The sequence below is a fragment of the Merops nubicus genome, unplaced genomic scaffold (assembly GCF_000691845.1).
Source record: "Merops nubicus isolate BGI_N331 unplaced genomic scaffold, ASM69184v1 scaffold22114, whole genome shotgun sequence".
NCBI lineage: Eukaryota > Metazoa > Chordata > Aves > Coraciiformes > Meropidae > Merops > Merops nubicus.
In genome coordinates this window covers 2,540-18,412 of record NW_008603872.1, presented here as the reverse complement: position 1 = coordinate 18,412, position 15,873 = coordinate 2,540, and the positions used below count along the sequence as shown (strand labels likewise).

Here is a 15,873-nt window from a genome sequence, read left to right as displayed (position 1 = left end):
TCACACATCTCTGCAGATGCAGAAAAATGTGCATTAACTTATTTGAGAAACAATACAATTGTCTTCAGACAATGCTTCATCTGCATCATGTTTCCTCACCTTCTCTACATCAGCAGCTGTCATGTTTTAACAGCAGTGACTAAGGAATTGCACCCGAGCCTGTCTTTGGTCCTGTAAGGTACTCTTATACTTTAAACTTCCACATAGGTAAGAAATCTGCAATCCCTTTTGTGGAAGACATTTGTGAATACTGCAGCAATATCACCAGATGCTCTTGCTTGTATAAACAAGGTCCACAGGCCAGGCCCCAGAATTTGAGAGGCACGTGTATTTCTCCCTGGTTGTACAAAGCCTAGCAGATCTCTGCATGTGTTTCATTGTACTAATCTGTGGCTTCTGGAGATGCCCTGAGAGCATGATCTTTAGAAGCTCTGAAGTGTTTTTATGTAAACACAACGATATTTACATTTAACCAGCAAGGCACAACCATAACAGCAGTTTTAAACCATAACAGTAGTTTAAAAAGAAGTTCAAAGAGAACATAGGAAGGAAGTAACAAGAAAGCAGGCAAGAAAATGCAAGATGGCAGCAGATGCAAAGAGAACAAGATGCACTCAAATGTACATAAAAATTGGACATAGACCTGAAAGAAATCATGCCAGTCACCCCAAAGTAAAACAAAACAAAAAAACCCAAAACAAACAAACAAAAAAAAAAAACACAGACCAAAAAACCCAAACCCCCAGAACACACACCCCACAGAGAACATACAAAGCTTCTAGTTTAGTAAACTGAAGTGAGAGTCCATTCATGTGCTCAGAAGCATTCACATTTACTCTAGTTCAGCACGGTGGTGCCTGGGATTCAAGGCATCATAACTGACTGTTAAGTGTCTTCCCAGGCCACTCCAGATAGGCAAAATCAGTTAATCTCCTCTATTAGAAGACTGATTTACACGAGCACATTTTACACGGCTAGTAGAATAGGCAGGAAGTCACAAATGATGAATGATAACCTGCTCTATACCAGTGACTTAAAATGGCAACTATATAAGCATGCTGAAACATCTTCATTTTCAAAGGAAAACAAACCTTGTTGGACATCTTGGTTCTTGACCTTCCGCTTGAGTCAAACCCATCATTCAGTCTTCACGGGCAGAACAGGCTGCCCCAGCACTCCCACCACAAGCAGTACTTTCACACCTGCTGTGCTCAGCCAAAGCACCAAGGATGTTTATGACCACAGATAAAAAGAATATACTCACTTCAACAGCTTGCCAATCTGGCCTGGCAAGTAATGAAGTCCATTGCAGGAAAGATTAAGCTCTGTCAGAGTAGGGATCTCACACAGTGATACAGGAAACTCTCCCAGTCTGTTATGAGACAGGTTCAGGCTCTTCAACTGAGAAAACCTGTTGGGAAGAATACTAGTTAATTCACAAACCTCCATGGTCTGAAAGGAAAAAAACCCAACATATAAACCCAGTTATCATGTATTTTTAAGTCTTTGTACACTGCTGATACAATCAGCTAACTCATGATGGGAGTTTCTGCAGCAATGTGGTTTCAAGTCACTGACATTTTGTATCTCAGTGGTAATGCTGAAAGTGATTCACTATCACAGTTTTACCACAGAAACAAGTAACAACCTTCTACCTCCTAGTACCTGGTACTAAGATTAGGGACTCTAAACACACAGTTCAAAAAAAAAAATCACCTTCAAAGAATTATTTAGAGTAACAATCTACAATTATGCAGCTTGGGAAAACAGGAGCTGAAAACAGCACCTGGAACTACTCTCAGAATAAAACAGAAGATAGGAAGAGCCTTTTCAAGCTAGGAGCAATGGAAGGCCTAGCAGAGCCTTTAAAGAAAAAGCCAGGAAAGCGCTGGCTTTGGGCTGGGAAGCCTCAAGACCCAGAGGTCCTCAGAAGAGATCCACATCTAAAGTGCCACTTGGTTGGCATACTGTACAGGTACAGCCACGCAAGTCCTGACAGCCCTCACAGTCGCCATGGTTCCACCTGTGCTTAACAGATGGTTGCCTACTCCATCTCCTTCTACCACTGTGCTAGGTCCAAACAGAGGGAAGAAACTGCATGGGCTGAGGCAATAGGCAAGAGGTTCTTCTCAAAGAGTTCCTACCTCTTTCTACAACAGGACACAAAAGTATTTTTCCTCCAGGTAATAGCCTCATCCCTAACTGGAACTATCAGAAATTAATTTTGTGGAGAAATATCATACTTTCATGAGATATTTGTGAATCTAATGTAGGGTACCAGAGAAGTCATCCTCAGAAACACAGTTCATCCATCTGCTAGGCAATGGTGAGTGGCTCTTATTTTGACACAAATGTTTTAATGTAGGCAACAAAACCAAGGTTAATTAGTTTGAGGAGAATATTATTTCTAGCTTGAGACGTCTTGAAGTATAAGACAAAGTTTATGAAATTTTCTTTTTTTTTTATAGCAACTCCTTTTTAAGATTCAGAATACTTGGAATTATCACTATAGGAACTACGCATTACATTTCTCCATTTTGATACTTTGCTTTTTAATCTTGGGGGGGGGGACGGGTGAACTGTTGTTGCATTTTTTAAAAAGGAAGAGCATATCTGAAACTTGGAGACACGTTGCTTGCGTTGAGAAAGCACCCTGACATATAAATAAGGGCATAGGCATTTTATGTTTGCTGTAGCCACAGACCTACTCACTTGTAATGAAACTTGTGCTTGAAAGCCAAAGAGAAAGATGCTGGATGTGTAGTAGCCCACACCCTTTAGGAAAAGGGAGCATATTGTATGATGGAAATATCTAATGATGGCACAAAAATCAGAAACTTGCATGCTTAACTTCACAAGAGTAACAGAAAAGAAGCAACAATGAGGAAAAACATACAGATTTGAACTTTCTCATTAACTGGTTCAACCTTAAAGGACAGATCACTGTTCTCAGGTTTTGGAACCTGAAAATGCTTTAATGAAAGGACATGGCTACAATGGCTTTTTCTACAGCACCTGTTCTCAACAGCAGCCAGCTCTTTCTCTGTCATTAGCAGAGTGTGGTGAGAAGCTGCCCCAAGAGGAATGACATTAAATGTAACAGCATAATTAATTTTTATAATTCATCTCTCTGCAACAATACCAAAACACACACAAAAGGGGCATTAAAGTTTCCAAAAGCTGGAGGGAAAATGGTGCATGACAGCTTGGCCTGAGACTCCCTGAGCAGACTTGTCACATTCACTGGGAAGGACAATACTCAAAAGCCTTTTGAGGTCCCTTTCTGTTTCTTCTCCTTTGCACCAATATTCTCAAGCAGCAGAGATGTGGGAATGGAACACAAACCCAACTCTCATTCCAGCTGGACATATGAGCCATGTGTCATATGGAATAAGGATCTCAAAATTGTTATGGCTCTTCAAGTTTTGGCCTGTGGTCTCACGGGGCATATTGAGATGACAGCAGAGAGGTATGAAAACAAGGCAACAAATCCTCAATGGAATGACCATTCCATTCAGCAGCCCAACCATGCTGCTGGCCTGAAATATTCAAAATTTAATGCAATATGCTGCTTCTGCCACCAAACCATCCCAGCACAATTCTGTGTCAACTAGCTAGAACTGTGATAACAGACAGGTCCATGTCTACAGATGTGTGCATACATACACACCTATCAATGAAGATCTCACCTGATAATGTTTTCCAGAAAAGGGAAATATCTGAAAGGCAGTACCTTGCATAAAAAATAAGCCGGGAGACATGACAAAACAGAAGGGGTTATTTAATTTCCTTTGCTTAACATTTCCCTTTTAGTTAACTATTTTAGTTACAGCTAATCAGACTCCTAGAGCTTCAAGGATTTCCTCAGTGAGAGACCTGATCATTGCAAAAACTTCCACTGTTCGGAACTGTTCATCTCTAGGCACTGAGAACACCTCCTGCAAGTGAGCAAGTTCCTTCGTTTGGGGCTGCGACCTGAGAGACATCCTGAAAACCTCAGAAATAAAATCTTTATAAAAGGCAATGAGCAGCCTTACGTGGGCTACCTAATGCTACCTGTTTATTCAAGATTGTGTGAAGTGAGGCCTTCTTTTATGGCTTTTGTTTGTTTGAGGATTTCAGCTTCATCAGACATAGTCACTGCCAGGAAAAGAGTCGAGTTTCTGACATGTCAGATCTCTTGATGACTACATGCAAGGTCAAAAGAAATTTCAAGCCCCTTTGCTGATCCTGTGAACCAAGGACACCGCATTTTAGAAAACAAAGTTCTCACATGGTTTTCAACATTACACAACCTATTTGAAGAGAAAAGCAGAAAGCAAAACCTTGAATTTTAAGCAGCTTTTCCAATAACAAAATCTATTACAATTCTGCAGTTAGAAAACATTTAAACAAATTTGGAATTAAACCAAAACCAGACTTGACTCTGGCTTTCAATGAAACTGCAAAGAACTCCCACAGGTGAGCAATTTTTTTCCCTCTATACCCTCATGAATATCTCAGTACTCTGGGAAGAAAAGTAAAATAAGTGGTAACAGGCCCCTAGAGATAAACAAAACAAAAACAAGATAAAACCTAAATTAGAAGAAAACCTTGCAGTTTTACAGTTTCTCCAAATACATTTTTCTTAAGGCACAATGTGTTCCAGACATGTAGCCACTAGACAATACTCCTACAGGCCTCCTAATGGCTTTTGAAATTCACAGAGCAACTCCTTGAATTTTTTTAGCATAGCTAGCACATCAATCAACAGACTAATCTTCCTCTAGATTTTAATGGTTTTCAGGAATTAATTTAATAGTATTTTTGTAAGGTTCCTTCACTTACCTAAGATGGCTACATCATGCCTCCATACCATCACACAACTGCTACTCTCTTAAAAGCAAATCACCACAAGTTCTCAAAACAAATCTGCAGTCTCACAGGCCCTCTCCCAATTCCAAAAGCACATTAAGAACTTACCAAAACAGGCTTTTTCAGATCTGCACTTTTTCCTACAAACACCCACAACAGCATCATTATGCTATTCCTCACCTTTTAGTTCATACCCCAAAATGCTCTGTTTTGCAAACAGACATATTACTACTGCATCTTGTCACCCAAGCGGCGTATCGCTCCACACGGCTCAGCTCTGACCCATCCTAGCACCAAGAGTCTGTGGAAGGGAGTTCATGAACAGCATAAATGTTGGAAGCTTATGCCTACTTGCACTGCTCAGTTCTGCTTCCTAGCCACCTTATTTGTTAGAGCTTCCTGAAGATCAGCCTTTTTACCATCCCCACATACACACATCAGGAACTCCAGATGCATAAGAAAAATACATCTTTGCAGACCTGCAAAGAGACTCAAGACTTCCTGCTCCACTGGATCTCATAAAATTGTGTCGTAGGTTGAGGTAGATGATGTCTTGACTGTGGAAGAGGTGCTCAGGTACTTCCTCAAGGCTGTAGCATGAAAGATCAACCATGCCAAGTCGCATAGACACAACCTGAAATGAAGGAGAAGAGCTGCAGCTGCACAATAATTTTTATCTGGAAGTCTAATGGAAGGCCAAAGAATGCAAGTAGTAAACAATCAAATACCTGAGAGGTACTCTCAATACCTGAGAGGGGCCTACAAGTAAGCAGGGGAGGGACTGTTCACAAGGGTTTGGAGTGGCAGGATAAGGGGTAATGGTTTTAAGCTAGAAAAGGGCAGATTTAGGTAAGACGTTAGGAAAAAGTTCTTGAGTATGAGGGTGATAGATCCCTGGAACAGGTTGCCCAGACAGGTGGTGGAGGCCCCATCCCTGGGGACATTCAAGATCAGGCTGGATGAGGCACTGAGTAGCTTGATCTAGTTGGAGACATCCCTGCTTATGGCAGGGGGATTGGACTAGATGACCTTTGGAGGTCCCCTCCAGCCCAGACATTCTATGATTCTATGAATCTGCAAGATGATGAAAGAACCCCCTTGTAACCACCAGGTGGAGTTCATGCAGAAAACCTGAGTCCACAGACTACAAGTTTATGCCATTTGCTACTGTTGTTTCTGCAAGCCCCTGACAAGGATGTATATCTGGGTCCCAGTTAGGATGGGTAATGGGTGCTGCTTAAAAACTAGGCCTTGAGAGAGCCAATCTAATGGAGAAAATCATGTCTTTGGCTGAGGAAACTTTGCTTAGAAAGCATAATCTCTGAGCACCTTCCAAAGAGCTAGGCAGCAACAGGAAGCAGTTGACTTTTCATTTCAGTTCTTTATGGTTTACAGAACCTCTGCCTGGCCTAGTTACTTCTTCTGACTTTGTTAGTTTGTTCAGGGTATAATACTGGAAGCATAACCTGTTATGATGAAAAGATTTCACAAAATAAAGTTTTGCAACACAACGAAGCCTTTGCAAATCTCAGATGTCCTTTTGTTAAGTGTGCTGTTTCACAGTCTCCAGTGCTTCGTTCCAGGTTTTGTGAACTGCTTTATCCTGAAGTCATTTCATCTCTCACACTATTATACGTACACATATGAGGTGGAAGTGTGGTTGAGCATTAAGCTCTTGCCATCTAATTGCACTTTAATGTGGACTAATGATGCAGCTCTGAGCAAACGACACTTCCCTCGCTGTCCTATGATCTCTGTGCTAACTCAGACTTATCAGGGCAGCTCTGTGCCAGCCCAGGGCACAGTTCAAGGCAGATTCAAGGATGGCAACTGGTTTCTATGGCTGTAAAGTCAGTCCAACCCCAACGACTGCTCCAGTGACCTGTGGTTAGCTACTCTCAAGAGGTGTAGCAGGGGGTGAAACAAAATGCAGAAGTCCAACCACTAAACGTTGCACAGGCAGAGAGAGAAGGCTAAAAGAAAACTGCTGTAGTCCTGAGCACATAAGAAATTAAGAAAGCTGGAAAGTGTCCTGGGTACTTTCTCCAGTATCTGAGCTTCCTGTCTGCCTGCATCAGAAAACCCATCTTATCCCAGCACCCACCACCCAAAGTACTGCAGCCTCCAGGGCCTTACCGTGGACGCCTGTCGGTGCCACCGCTGGCACTCTGCTAGTGTCTCAAAGGAAACGTGGCACGTTTGAGCTTGTGCTCCAGCAGATGTGAAAGCAAGAGTGTACTGCCGACGTTTCATCTCTTCCACCTGCAAAGGAAGAATTGAGAACAAAACAGTCTGCTGAAACTCCAGCAGTCACAATGGCTCTGACATCTATGGTAAGGTATTACCGACTGCCAATAACATTACAGTTTGCTGAAAATACAGTTGTAAAGTTATTGGAGAGAAACACAGAAGCAAATCTTCTCTTTCTGCTGAATTAGATCCGAGAAGTAATAATTTCCAGAATGCCCATTCACAACACTGGCTACTACTGTGAAAGCAGAACTAGTGCCTCTTTGTTTTACTAGCCTTAAGACTACTACCTAAGCACAGCAAGCAGAAAGGGGTTCTACAACTCTGTACATGTTCATGCAGTAATTTGCTAAAAAAGCCTAGATTAACCTCTTGTGGATAACACCCATCCTTATAATCCCTTCTTCCTTTCTAAGCCACAGGAAGCTAACCAAGAGAAGTCTTACCTTCCCTCCGACGAGAGGCAAGACGTGCATCTTGCCTGCGTGGCTGTCCTTCAGGGAGGACACGATGAGGCAGGTCCCACAGAGAATGACCAGCCGCTCCGCCCACTTGTGCAGCTGGGTCCTGCCTTTGCGGACGCTGTAGACCCCGGAGAGCAGGATGCGATCTGACTGTTCCACCTGACAGGGCTTTTCTGAAGGAAAAGGGGACACTGGCATCTACTTTCCATTTGTACTTCGTTCTCAGCTGCCGGTACAAACACCAACACAGCTGTAACATGTAAAATCAGCTACTGTAAAGAATAAAGACAAGTTGTGCTTAGAGAAACACCCAAACACCTTCCTCAGCTGTGCAGGGGGGTCTGACAAACCCCCGTGGTGTATCCAGTGAGCACCTTCCTCAGCTGTGCAGGGCTGCTACGTGCAGTGTTACACACGGCCATGTGCTGTGCTTTTAATCTACAGGTAATCACAGACTGTGGCAAGCTTATACACTTGCAAAAAATCTATCATCCAGATGCACCAGAAAAGCCATTTCAAACTCCTGTTGCGTCAGCTAAAGCCACAGAAACCATCAAATAGTTGGCTTCTACTGGGCTTTAAAGGAAGGCCTGGAAAATCAGCTACAAAAGAAAGTTATTCCCTTGATGATCCAGGCGCAAGGGCCCTGGCACTGTTACAGCTGTGCTGTGTGCACTGCTAGCTATGGCTTCTCACCAGCAATGCAGAATTCTGCTTCAACCTTCTAATCCACAGACATTCACTTGTAGGTCATCCTACCTCCTTGCTCTTTTTTTTTTTTTCTTTTTTGAGATAATGACAAATCTCACAGATGCTTTTCAAGATGCTGTCTGCTGTCTATACTATACTACTGGCTAGGATTTTTTTCCAAACAGTAACTTAATTGAACACTTAACAGAAATAAGTCTGACCTGATGGACCTATGAGTTTCAAGTGTTAAGAGCCTCCTCATATTAAATTTATATTTAATTTTATTCTAAATAACCCCTAAGACAGATCCTGGCAACAGATAAAATAAAATCCCTAATTTTATTTAGGAAAGGATCAATTTTTTTCAAGTTGCTACTGACATGCTGCTTCTGTCTTGAACTGTCCTGCAAGTGCCCTAATATCTGTAAGCAACACGAACCTGCAGGTATTTATATTCCCCCTCCTCCCCTGTAGTCAGAAACAGGAACCAAGTAGTCAACATATATGCCAGACAACGACAAAAACTCTAAATAGATCTGCTGGAAAAATATTCCTACTATTGCTTATACACGTCCCACTTCCAGACACAAACCATACTCCCAACTTTTATTAGGAGCACAAAGTTAAACATCGACTAAAGTTGTTATCCTGTTTCTCAGTTAGAATGCAGGATCTTCAGCTTGCCAAATTTAAAGCCCTGTCTTGATGTCCACACCAGGCTGAACTTAGCTTCCATTTGAGGTGTTGCTGAAGTACATAAAGACTCCCTAACATTTGGTCTTATGATGGTCCTATCCAGCCTGGGTCACTGACCTCCATTCTCCAAGCAGCTTCCACTGAGAGGAAGCCCTCTGCCCATTCTCCCAGCCAATCTAACACATCCTCTCCCCTCACAAAACTCTTGGGCTCAGGAGAGAGCCTTGCTGAGTCTTGAGATACTTGTTGAGACAAGCAGCTCAACAGCCAGGAAACACGCTTCCCTCTCAGTGCTGTTTAATGCAACATTTCTATTAATCTACTTGAAGTCCAGATCATCCCAACTGGATATAAGTACTCACCACGCACCAGGGAAGAAAACAAACCCAATGTATCACATAGGAAAGGCAGACAAAATGTGGGGAGAGAGCAGAGAAATCCAAGAGACATCTCCAAGGAGTGAAAGAGACATGAAGGCTGCTCAGCACTCCAGCAGGTCAAGAGGAGGTCACAGAAATGGTCTGAGGGCTGAAGCACCTCTCCTCTGAGGAAAGGCTGAGACAGTTTGTGCCATTCAGCCTGGAGAAGAGAAGTCTCCAGGAAGACCTTGCAGCCTTCCAGTATATAAACAGGGCTTATAAGAAAAGCAGAGGGACTTTTTACCAAGGTATGCAGTGACACAGCAAGGGGAACAGTTTTAAACTGAGAGTAGATTTAGGCTGGCAACAAGGAAGAAATGTTTTACAAGGAGGGTGGTGAGACACTGGAACAGGTTGCTCATAGAAGCTCTGGATGCCCCATCCCTGGAAGCATTCAAAGTCAGGCTGGATGGGGCTTTGATCAACCTAATGAGAGACATCTTTGTTCAAGGCAGTGAGGGTTGGACTGTTGCAGTGCGCCTCCTGAAGACAGAGGTTTCTGTTGCCTCTTTGTCCCCAGACATGGGCACACATCCAGAATTTTCCACCTTTCCCAGGTTGTGGTTGGCTTAGCCACCACAAGACCAATCCCCTAACACCCATTGGACCCCTGACCTGTCGGTAACCCACCCAGGTATCCTTACAGGACAATGCCTTTGTAAACCCACCTACCTACCTATTAAAAACCCCTGGCCCCAAGGCCACATGCTCTTTCGCTTCTCCCCTGGGGTGGGTGCTGTTTCAGTGCCTGCCTCAGGTGTTTTTTGTTCGTTATTTTCATGTTATTAAAACCTTTTATTTTGGAAGAAAGCGATCGTTGCCCATCCCTCCTTTAACCGCCACTGCCCTCCTCTTCGCTGACGACCCCCCTGGAGGTACTACGGGGGTCCCGCTGGGGCTGTTTTCTTCCCGGGCAAAACCAGCGGGTTTAAAATTCCCCGCAAAATATATTTTTGCAAAGTTATATTGGACTACATTTTTAGAGGTCCTTTCCAACCCAAACCAGTCTGTGATTCTATGACTGTAAAGTTTCTCTGGCTAACATGCATTATTTTGTCACTTATGTTCTTAGCTGCAGGCATTGCAAAATGATCACATAATCCTCCATAGCATTTCCTCTAATCCCTCCCCTACCTTTAACAACGACTTTGTCAGCATTTTCTTAAAAGAGGTCTCCTGAGCACTCTTCAATTCTTATACTTCTTCCTAAGCATGAGTACCCCCCCATGACTGAAACGACTCAATTTCACTTTCTACTTGCTTGCTTCCACAAAGTGGAATAACTGTTCTTAAATCTTCAGCAGTTCCTGCTTGACACACCCACACTGAATTGCTGAGTTTTTCCCCAAAAGTTCTCTACAGCCCTATGCTGGATGCCTCTTCCAGCTGAGGTGTCTTCTGACTCCCTGCTCTTTGCCCTATAATTCCAGTATGCATGTCATATTTCTGTCCATCTCTGTCTCCAGACTGCTATGCTGTTCTGCACAGAGCTCCCAGACAGAAGGGGTATGTCTCAGGTAAAGGGGTGGAGAAGCTTATTTCTTATGATTCCATTTTTTGACACTGAATAAACAAAGGATGACTAGCAGCTTAGGCAGGCTACCCAGCTCCACTATCCAAGAACAATTTTCCATTAAAAGCACTTCCAACTTTTTTTTTTTTTTTTCTGAAACGCAAAGCATATGGCAGGTGAAGTATTTAAAAGTAATGAAATTATTTAATTCTCAGCTTTCCTCCCCCTTATTTCTTTCATAGCTCCCCTGCAGTTCAGTGACTTCCTTTTCTGACTGCTAGCTCCATATGCCAAATGGACCACAACTATCCTTGTGTTGCTCCTTATGCACGTGGTATCCTCACATCCACAGTTGTATGCATCTGGTTTCTAACAGCAGCCTGCATTACTATTTACCAGCTGGCACTTTCTCTCTATATACTGGCTGTGGAGGCATTCAGCCACGACCTTCCCCACCCATATCCACACAGCTTTTAGAAATACAATGTTCAGACAGATCCAGACTGACCTGTGACGTTTCTGGTCCCATTAAGACTTCTAAGGCACTTGTCATAACACAAGAGCAATCTTGTGTCCTCCTGTGGAGCTGTCTTTTCTCAAGCCATAGAAAGGATTGAGAGAACTACAAAACTGTGTTTCTTTCCATTAACCCTGAAAACATGTTATTTTGAGAAATGATTGCTGTTACTATGGGTGTTTAATGTAGCCCTATAGCCCTATAAACCCAATCAGTCAATGACTTGAGCTTCAGCGACGAGTCCCACCTCCCAGTGAGGGGCAGAAGGAGCAGTGATGGTGTGAACACCCACGATTTCTTACCACTGTAAAAGCGAATCATACAGCTGAGATCAGAGTTTGCTGCCTCTGCCTGCATTCTGACAGGATCATCAAAACCCAACCCGGCCAAGTAGTCATACACAATCTGAAGGGGTTTTTCTGTGGGCTCCAGCCTCCTGTCAAAACATACAAGAAAGTCGTTTGAGAATGCAAAAAAGATAAACAAGTCCATCACAGCTAAAGCATAAGGAATACTGACATACTGGTTGCTCTGCTCCTCTGACAAGGTCTGGTGAGCATGCATCCTTGGGGTCTGTGCTTCTGGCTTGTCAAGTAGCACTTAAGAACTGTAGCACCCAAAGAAATACATTGTAGAAAGGAAACGGGAGGAAAACCAACAGACATAAGCCATACAAAGCCATGGTGATCATTTCCATTCCGTGACTTAAAGAGCACCAGGAGGAAACTATGACAAGAAACAAACCCAAAGATACTGCACAAAAAGATGCCAAATAATTACAAAAACCTACATGTAATGAATGGTATACAAGAACTCTACTTAAATTTCTCTTCCATATGCAGCTGGGAGCAAAGCATATGAGAAGACTCCTGAAGAATGACTTCTAAAAGGAAAGGAAAAAAAAATTACCATTCTCTTCAGCTCTCATCAGTGCCAGATTCTCATACTTTGGCTAATTAACTCAAAGTTCTCCTGAAAGAACAGGTTTAGTATATTCAGAAAACAAAAAGTGTTTCCTGATCCACTCATCTCAGTTCTTCCAGAGATGCTGAATTGTTATTTTCTGCAATAACAACAACATAGAGTTTCTTGCTAAAGTAGACGTTTTACTTTAAGGAAAAAAAAACCTTAGTGTAAAATCCTAAGCACTGAAAGTGTAAGATGGTAGTTAAAACGAACTGTTCCAGTGGTGGACTTGTTATCCACCATTAAAAAACCTCAGTTTGAACAGAAAAATGCCTAGCTTCAGATTACAGTCACTGGACCTTGGCTTGTCGCCTGTTCTTTAAACAAGTGTTGGTTAACTGAGAGACTGACCATCTCAAACATCCTTTCCAAAATGAGAATCAATGTGCTATGAAATTTTCTTGCAGGACAGTGAGTCTACTTTCATTCAAAAGAACTTGTAGCACTGATTTTTCTTCAGCTTCCCAGCACTCTGTAAGCAGCAGCCCCACAGCTGCTCACCGTGTCCACGCACCCGCTGCACAGCACCACAGAGGTGCCCTGGCTCTGCTCAGCCATACTCCTGCTCCTGGAGCAAACCTGCTCTCAGCTATTTGGCACAGTCACTCACATCCCTTCAATGCACAAGTCCTGCCGAACTGTGGTTGTTGCAAGTTATAGCTTCCTTCCTGTCCTCTGCAGTACCCCTGGCTTTTGCATCAATCTCCCCAGCCCCGCTGAAAGGCAGGGCTGCCCACCGAGTGCCAGGGCTACAGCACCCCGGGCAACCTCCCCACCCATGCCTTCCTCAGTTGTTACCTTTCTTCTAGTCACAGATTACTAACAGCAACAGAACAGTGTAACTTTACCTTTCTTCATCCAGACACACTAACCCCTCATCCAAAAAAATTGCTTGCACTAAATTTCCAGTTTTTAAGGTATCAGCCAATGAGTTTTATTGGTTTGTGCATTGCTTTTCTACCAACCACATCAGAACATATAATGGTTTGGGCTGGAAGGGACCTTTAAGGGCCATCTGGTCCAACCTCCCTGCAGGAAGCAGGAACACCTTCAACAAGATGAGGTTGCTCAGAGCTTCATCCAGCACCACACTGCAACAAACGATGAATGCCTTTGGTGACCCAGCTTGAAATTTCAAAGCCCCAAGATCAAGTTTGTTTGGTAAGACCTGTTTCCTACTCAATTTGTTGACTTGCACACATCATTTATACCGCGTGTCTTAACATGAGGTATTTTGTTACTGTGTGTACCAAACCTTTCTGCCTCTTCTCCACTGAAGAAGAAAATATTTCTGATTTTTTAAAATGATCACACTACAGTATTTCCACTACTACTGACAGCTTTATAAAAGCCATCTCATAATTAAGGCAGGACTGATTTCATAAAACATGCACCATTTACATGTATCTAGTCATCCAGACTTCCTTTACAGTCAACAGGGCACATCTCAAGCAGTAAAATGACCTCAGGTATTTCAAGCACATATATTGCAACTCTTTCACTCCATACAGGGCCTCTGGATCAGAAACAGGATAACTCCTGAAGTTATGGTCCAAAATGACAAAATTTCTAGCCTGAACTGGTCCTGCAGTCGATATGCAGCTGATCCAGAAAACCAGTTATAACCACTCACTGTTTGCTAAGCCTGATTAGGGCAACATTGCTCCCCTTGTTCTGTTTCATGCAGAAGTACATAAAATTACTAGACAGAAGGCTGTACTTGAAATAACTCCCACCCTCTGACTTCAGAAATTGTACCTTGAAACCTCTACTGACCCATAAATAGGCTTTATTTAACAAAGTGAAAAAATTTCATCTGCACCTTCAAATCCACCCAAAGGATCACGTCTTGATATCGTTAGTTTGCTTGGAAACCTGTTCTTATTCCTTCCTTGAACGGACAAGTAGGATTTAAAGCTTAGTTCATGAAATGTCAGCTGCTCTAGCCAGCAGAAAACATTGGTCATAATTTTTGGTTTATTTTTAGGAGCTATCCTAATTTTGTGAAGCTCCTAACATGACCAAAAGCCATGTCAGAGGTAACAATTTTATATGCATTAGGTGTATACTCCAAAACTCCACCGTGCGACCCACGGCTCAGGAACCAGAAACGCTTTAGAGACCACTTAAAGTAGTCTACATCTACATTTCCTGGGAGAACAAATCACAACACTCAAACGATACAATCTGGTTGCTAGATGGACTAAGACCTTTGCGAGTACACACTGAACAACCTACTTGGGCATCTGAACTCAGGAAGCAAAGGGATACGTGCTTTCCATATGACACAAGTTAAATCACAGTTCTACAGGTTGCTCAGTACTCTGAGGTACAACACTGTGGCTTAAGCTCCTGAAAAAGCTGGACACCCTATCCCACCATACTTGTACCTTCTGGAGATATCTGACTTTTAAATTATTTTTACTCTTCTCTCACTTCAGCGAGATGTAAAGAGTTTCAAAATGCTAGTTTGAAAAACTCTTAATTTTCTTTCTCGTATGCATATATCAAACTGATGCTTCTTGAAGGTAACAAACACAGGTTTCTTTTCAAAAAAAGTGCACAAAAGGAGTGTTGGCAGTAATACCTATTTAAGCCTAATCCCCTAACAGACAAATCTCTCTTACCATCTCTCTTGCCATGCCACCATTCCTTCCAAAAGCACACTAAAAGAGCAGTCTGTACTACTGTACCATCTAGGTTTGCTTGCCACTGGCTGGAAGACAAAAGCCTTGCCAAGAAGTTAAGTCTTCCAAATTCTTCAAGTTGTCTGCAAAATTCCACCAGTTGTTCAAAGTTCACTACCCGGCAAGAGAGTTTGAGTTTACAGAAGAATCTACACCTAAAGAGTTGTGTAGGCACAGAATGCAGCAGCTGGTGCTCTGGGGACAAACGACGGCGTGGCCTCACACGCTGCAGGGGGGGCTCCTGCTGGGAAGGGTGCTGACCCCAGCCCCCCGCTGAGCTGCCCTCCTGGCACGGGCTGCCAGCTGGCCTGTGACACAGGGACCGGGCGCTGGGCTCAGGGCACACGCGAGGCCAGCACAGGGCTTTGCAAAGCAAGGAACAAAGCAGCTTGTCACCTACGGCCTATATCCACACCAGGAAGGGGAGAAATTAACTGGATGCCTTTTGAGATGATCTGGAGACCTGCCTGAATGGATCACTGGTCCAAGGTCTTACAAGAGCCATGTGATTCACTAATAAGACTTAGGATAGGCCAGGAAAAGGAAAAACAAAACCAGTACCTGGAATGGCAGTTTCTGGATGGAATATCTTTACTAACACCATGATCCAGGCCAACAGCTTGCAGAGGCAATAGTTAAAGCTTGAGGCATAAAATACTTTCCCTTTGAGAGAATGCAACGTGGCACGGGACCCAAACTGGCAAGCGATCGCACTAGAAATGTAAAAGCCCACCTTGTCTCCAGTGTGACAGGCAGAGAACCTGCACGCCCGGAGAACACCCCGGCGGCCTCAGCAGCTGCCCCCTGACACAGCCCC

The 15,873-nt window shown here is 43.2% G+C and overlaps 1 protein-coding gene across 1 annotated transcript in view; it reads right to left on the bottom strand.

The window, feature by feature from the left end:
* The window catches only part of PHLPP2 (PH domain and leucine rich repeat protein phosphatase 2), a gene marked incomplete at its 5' end in the record, with an annotated part of 33,570 nt that overhangs the window by 15,163 nt on the left and 2,534 nt on the right, over positions 1–15,873 (bottom strand). Inside the window, 5 exons of the mRNA XM_008938837.1 lie at positions 1,265–1,411; positions 5,334–5,488; positions 6,991–7,116; positions 7,551–7,741; positions 11,706–11,839. Coding sequence (XP_008937085.1) covers positions 1,265–1,411; positions 5,334–5,488; positions 6,991–7,116; positions 7,551–7,741; positions 11,706–11,839 — 753 coding nt within the window. The remainder of the gene's footprint in view (positions 1–1,264; positions 1,412–5,333; positions 5,489–6,990; positions 7,117–7,550; positions 7,742–11,705; positions 11,840–15,873) is intronic.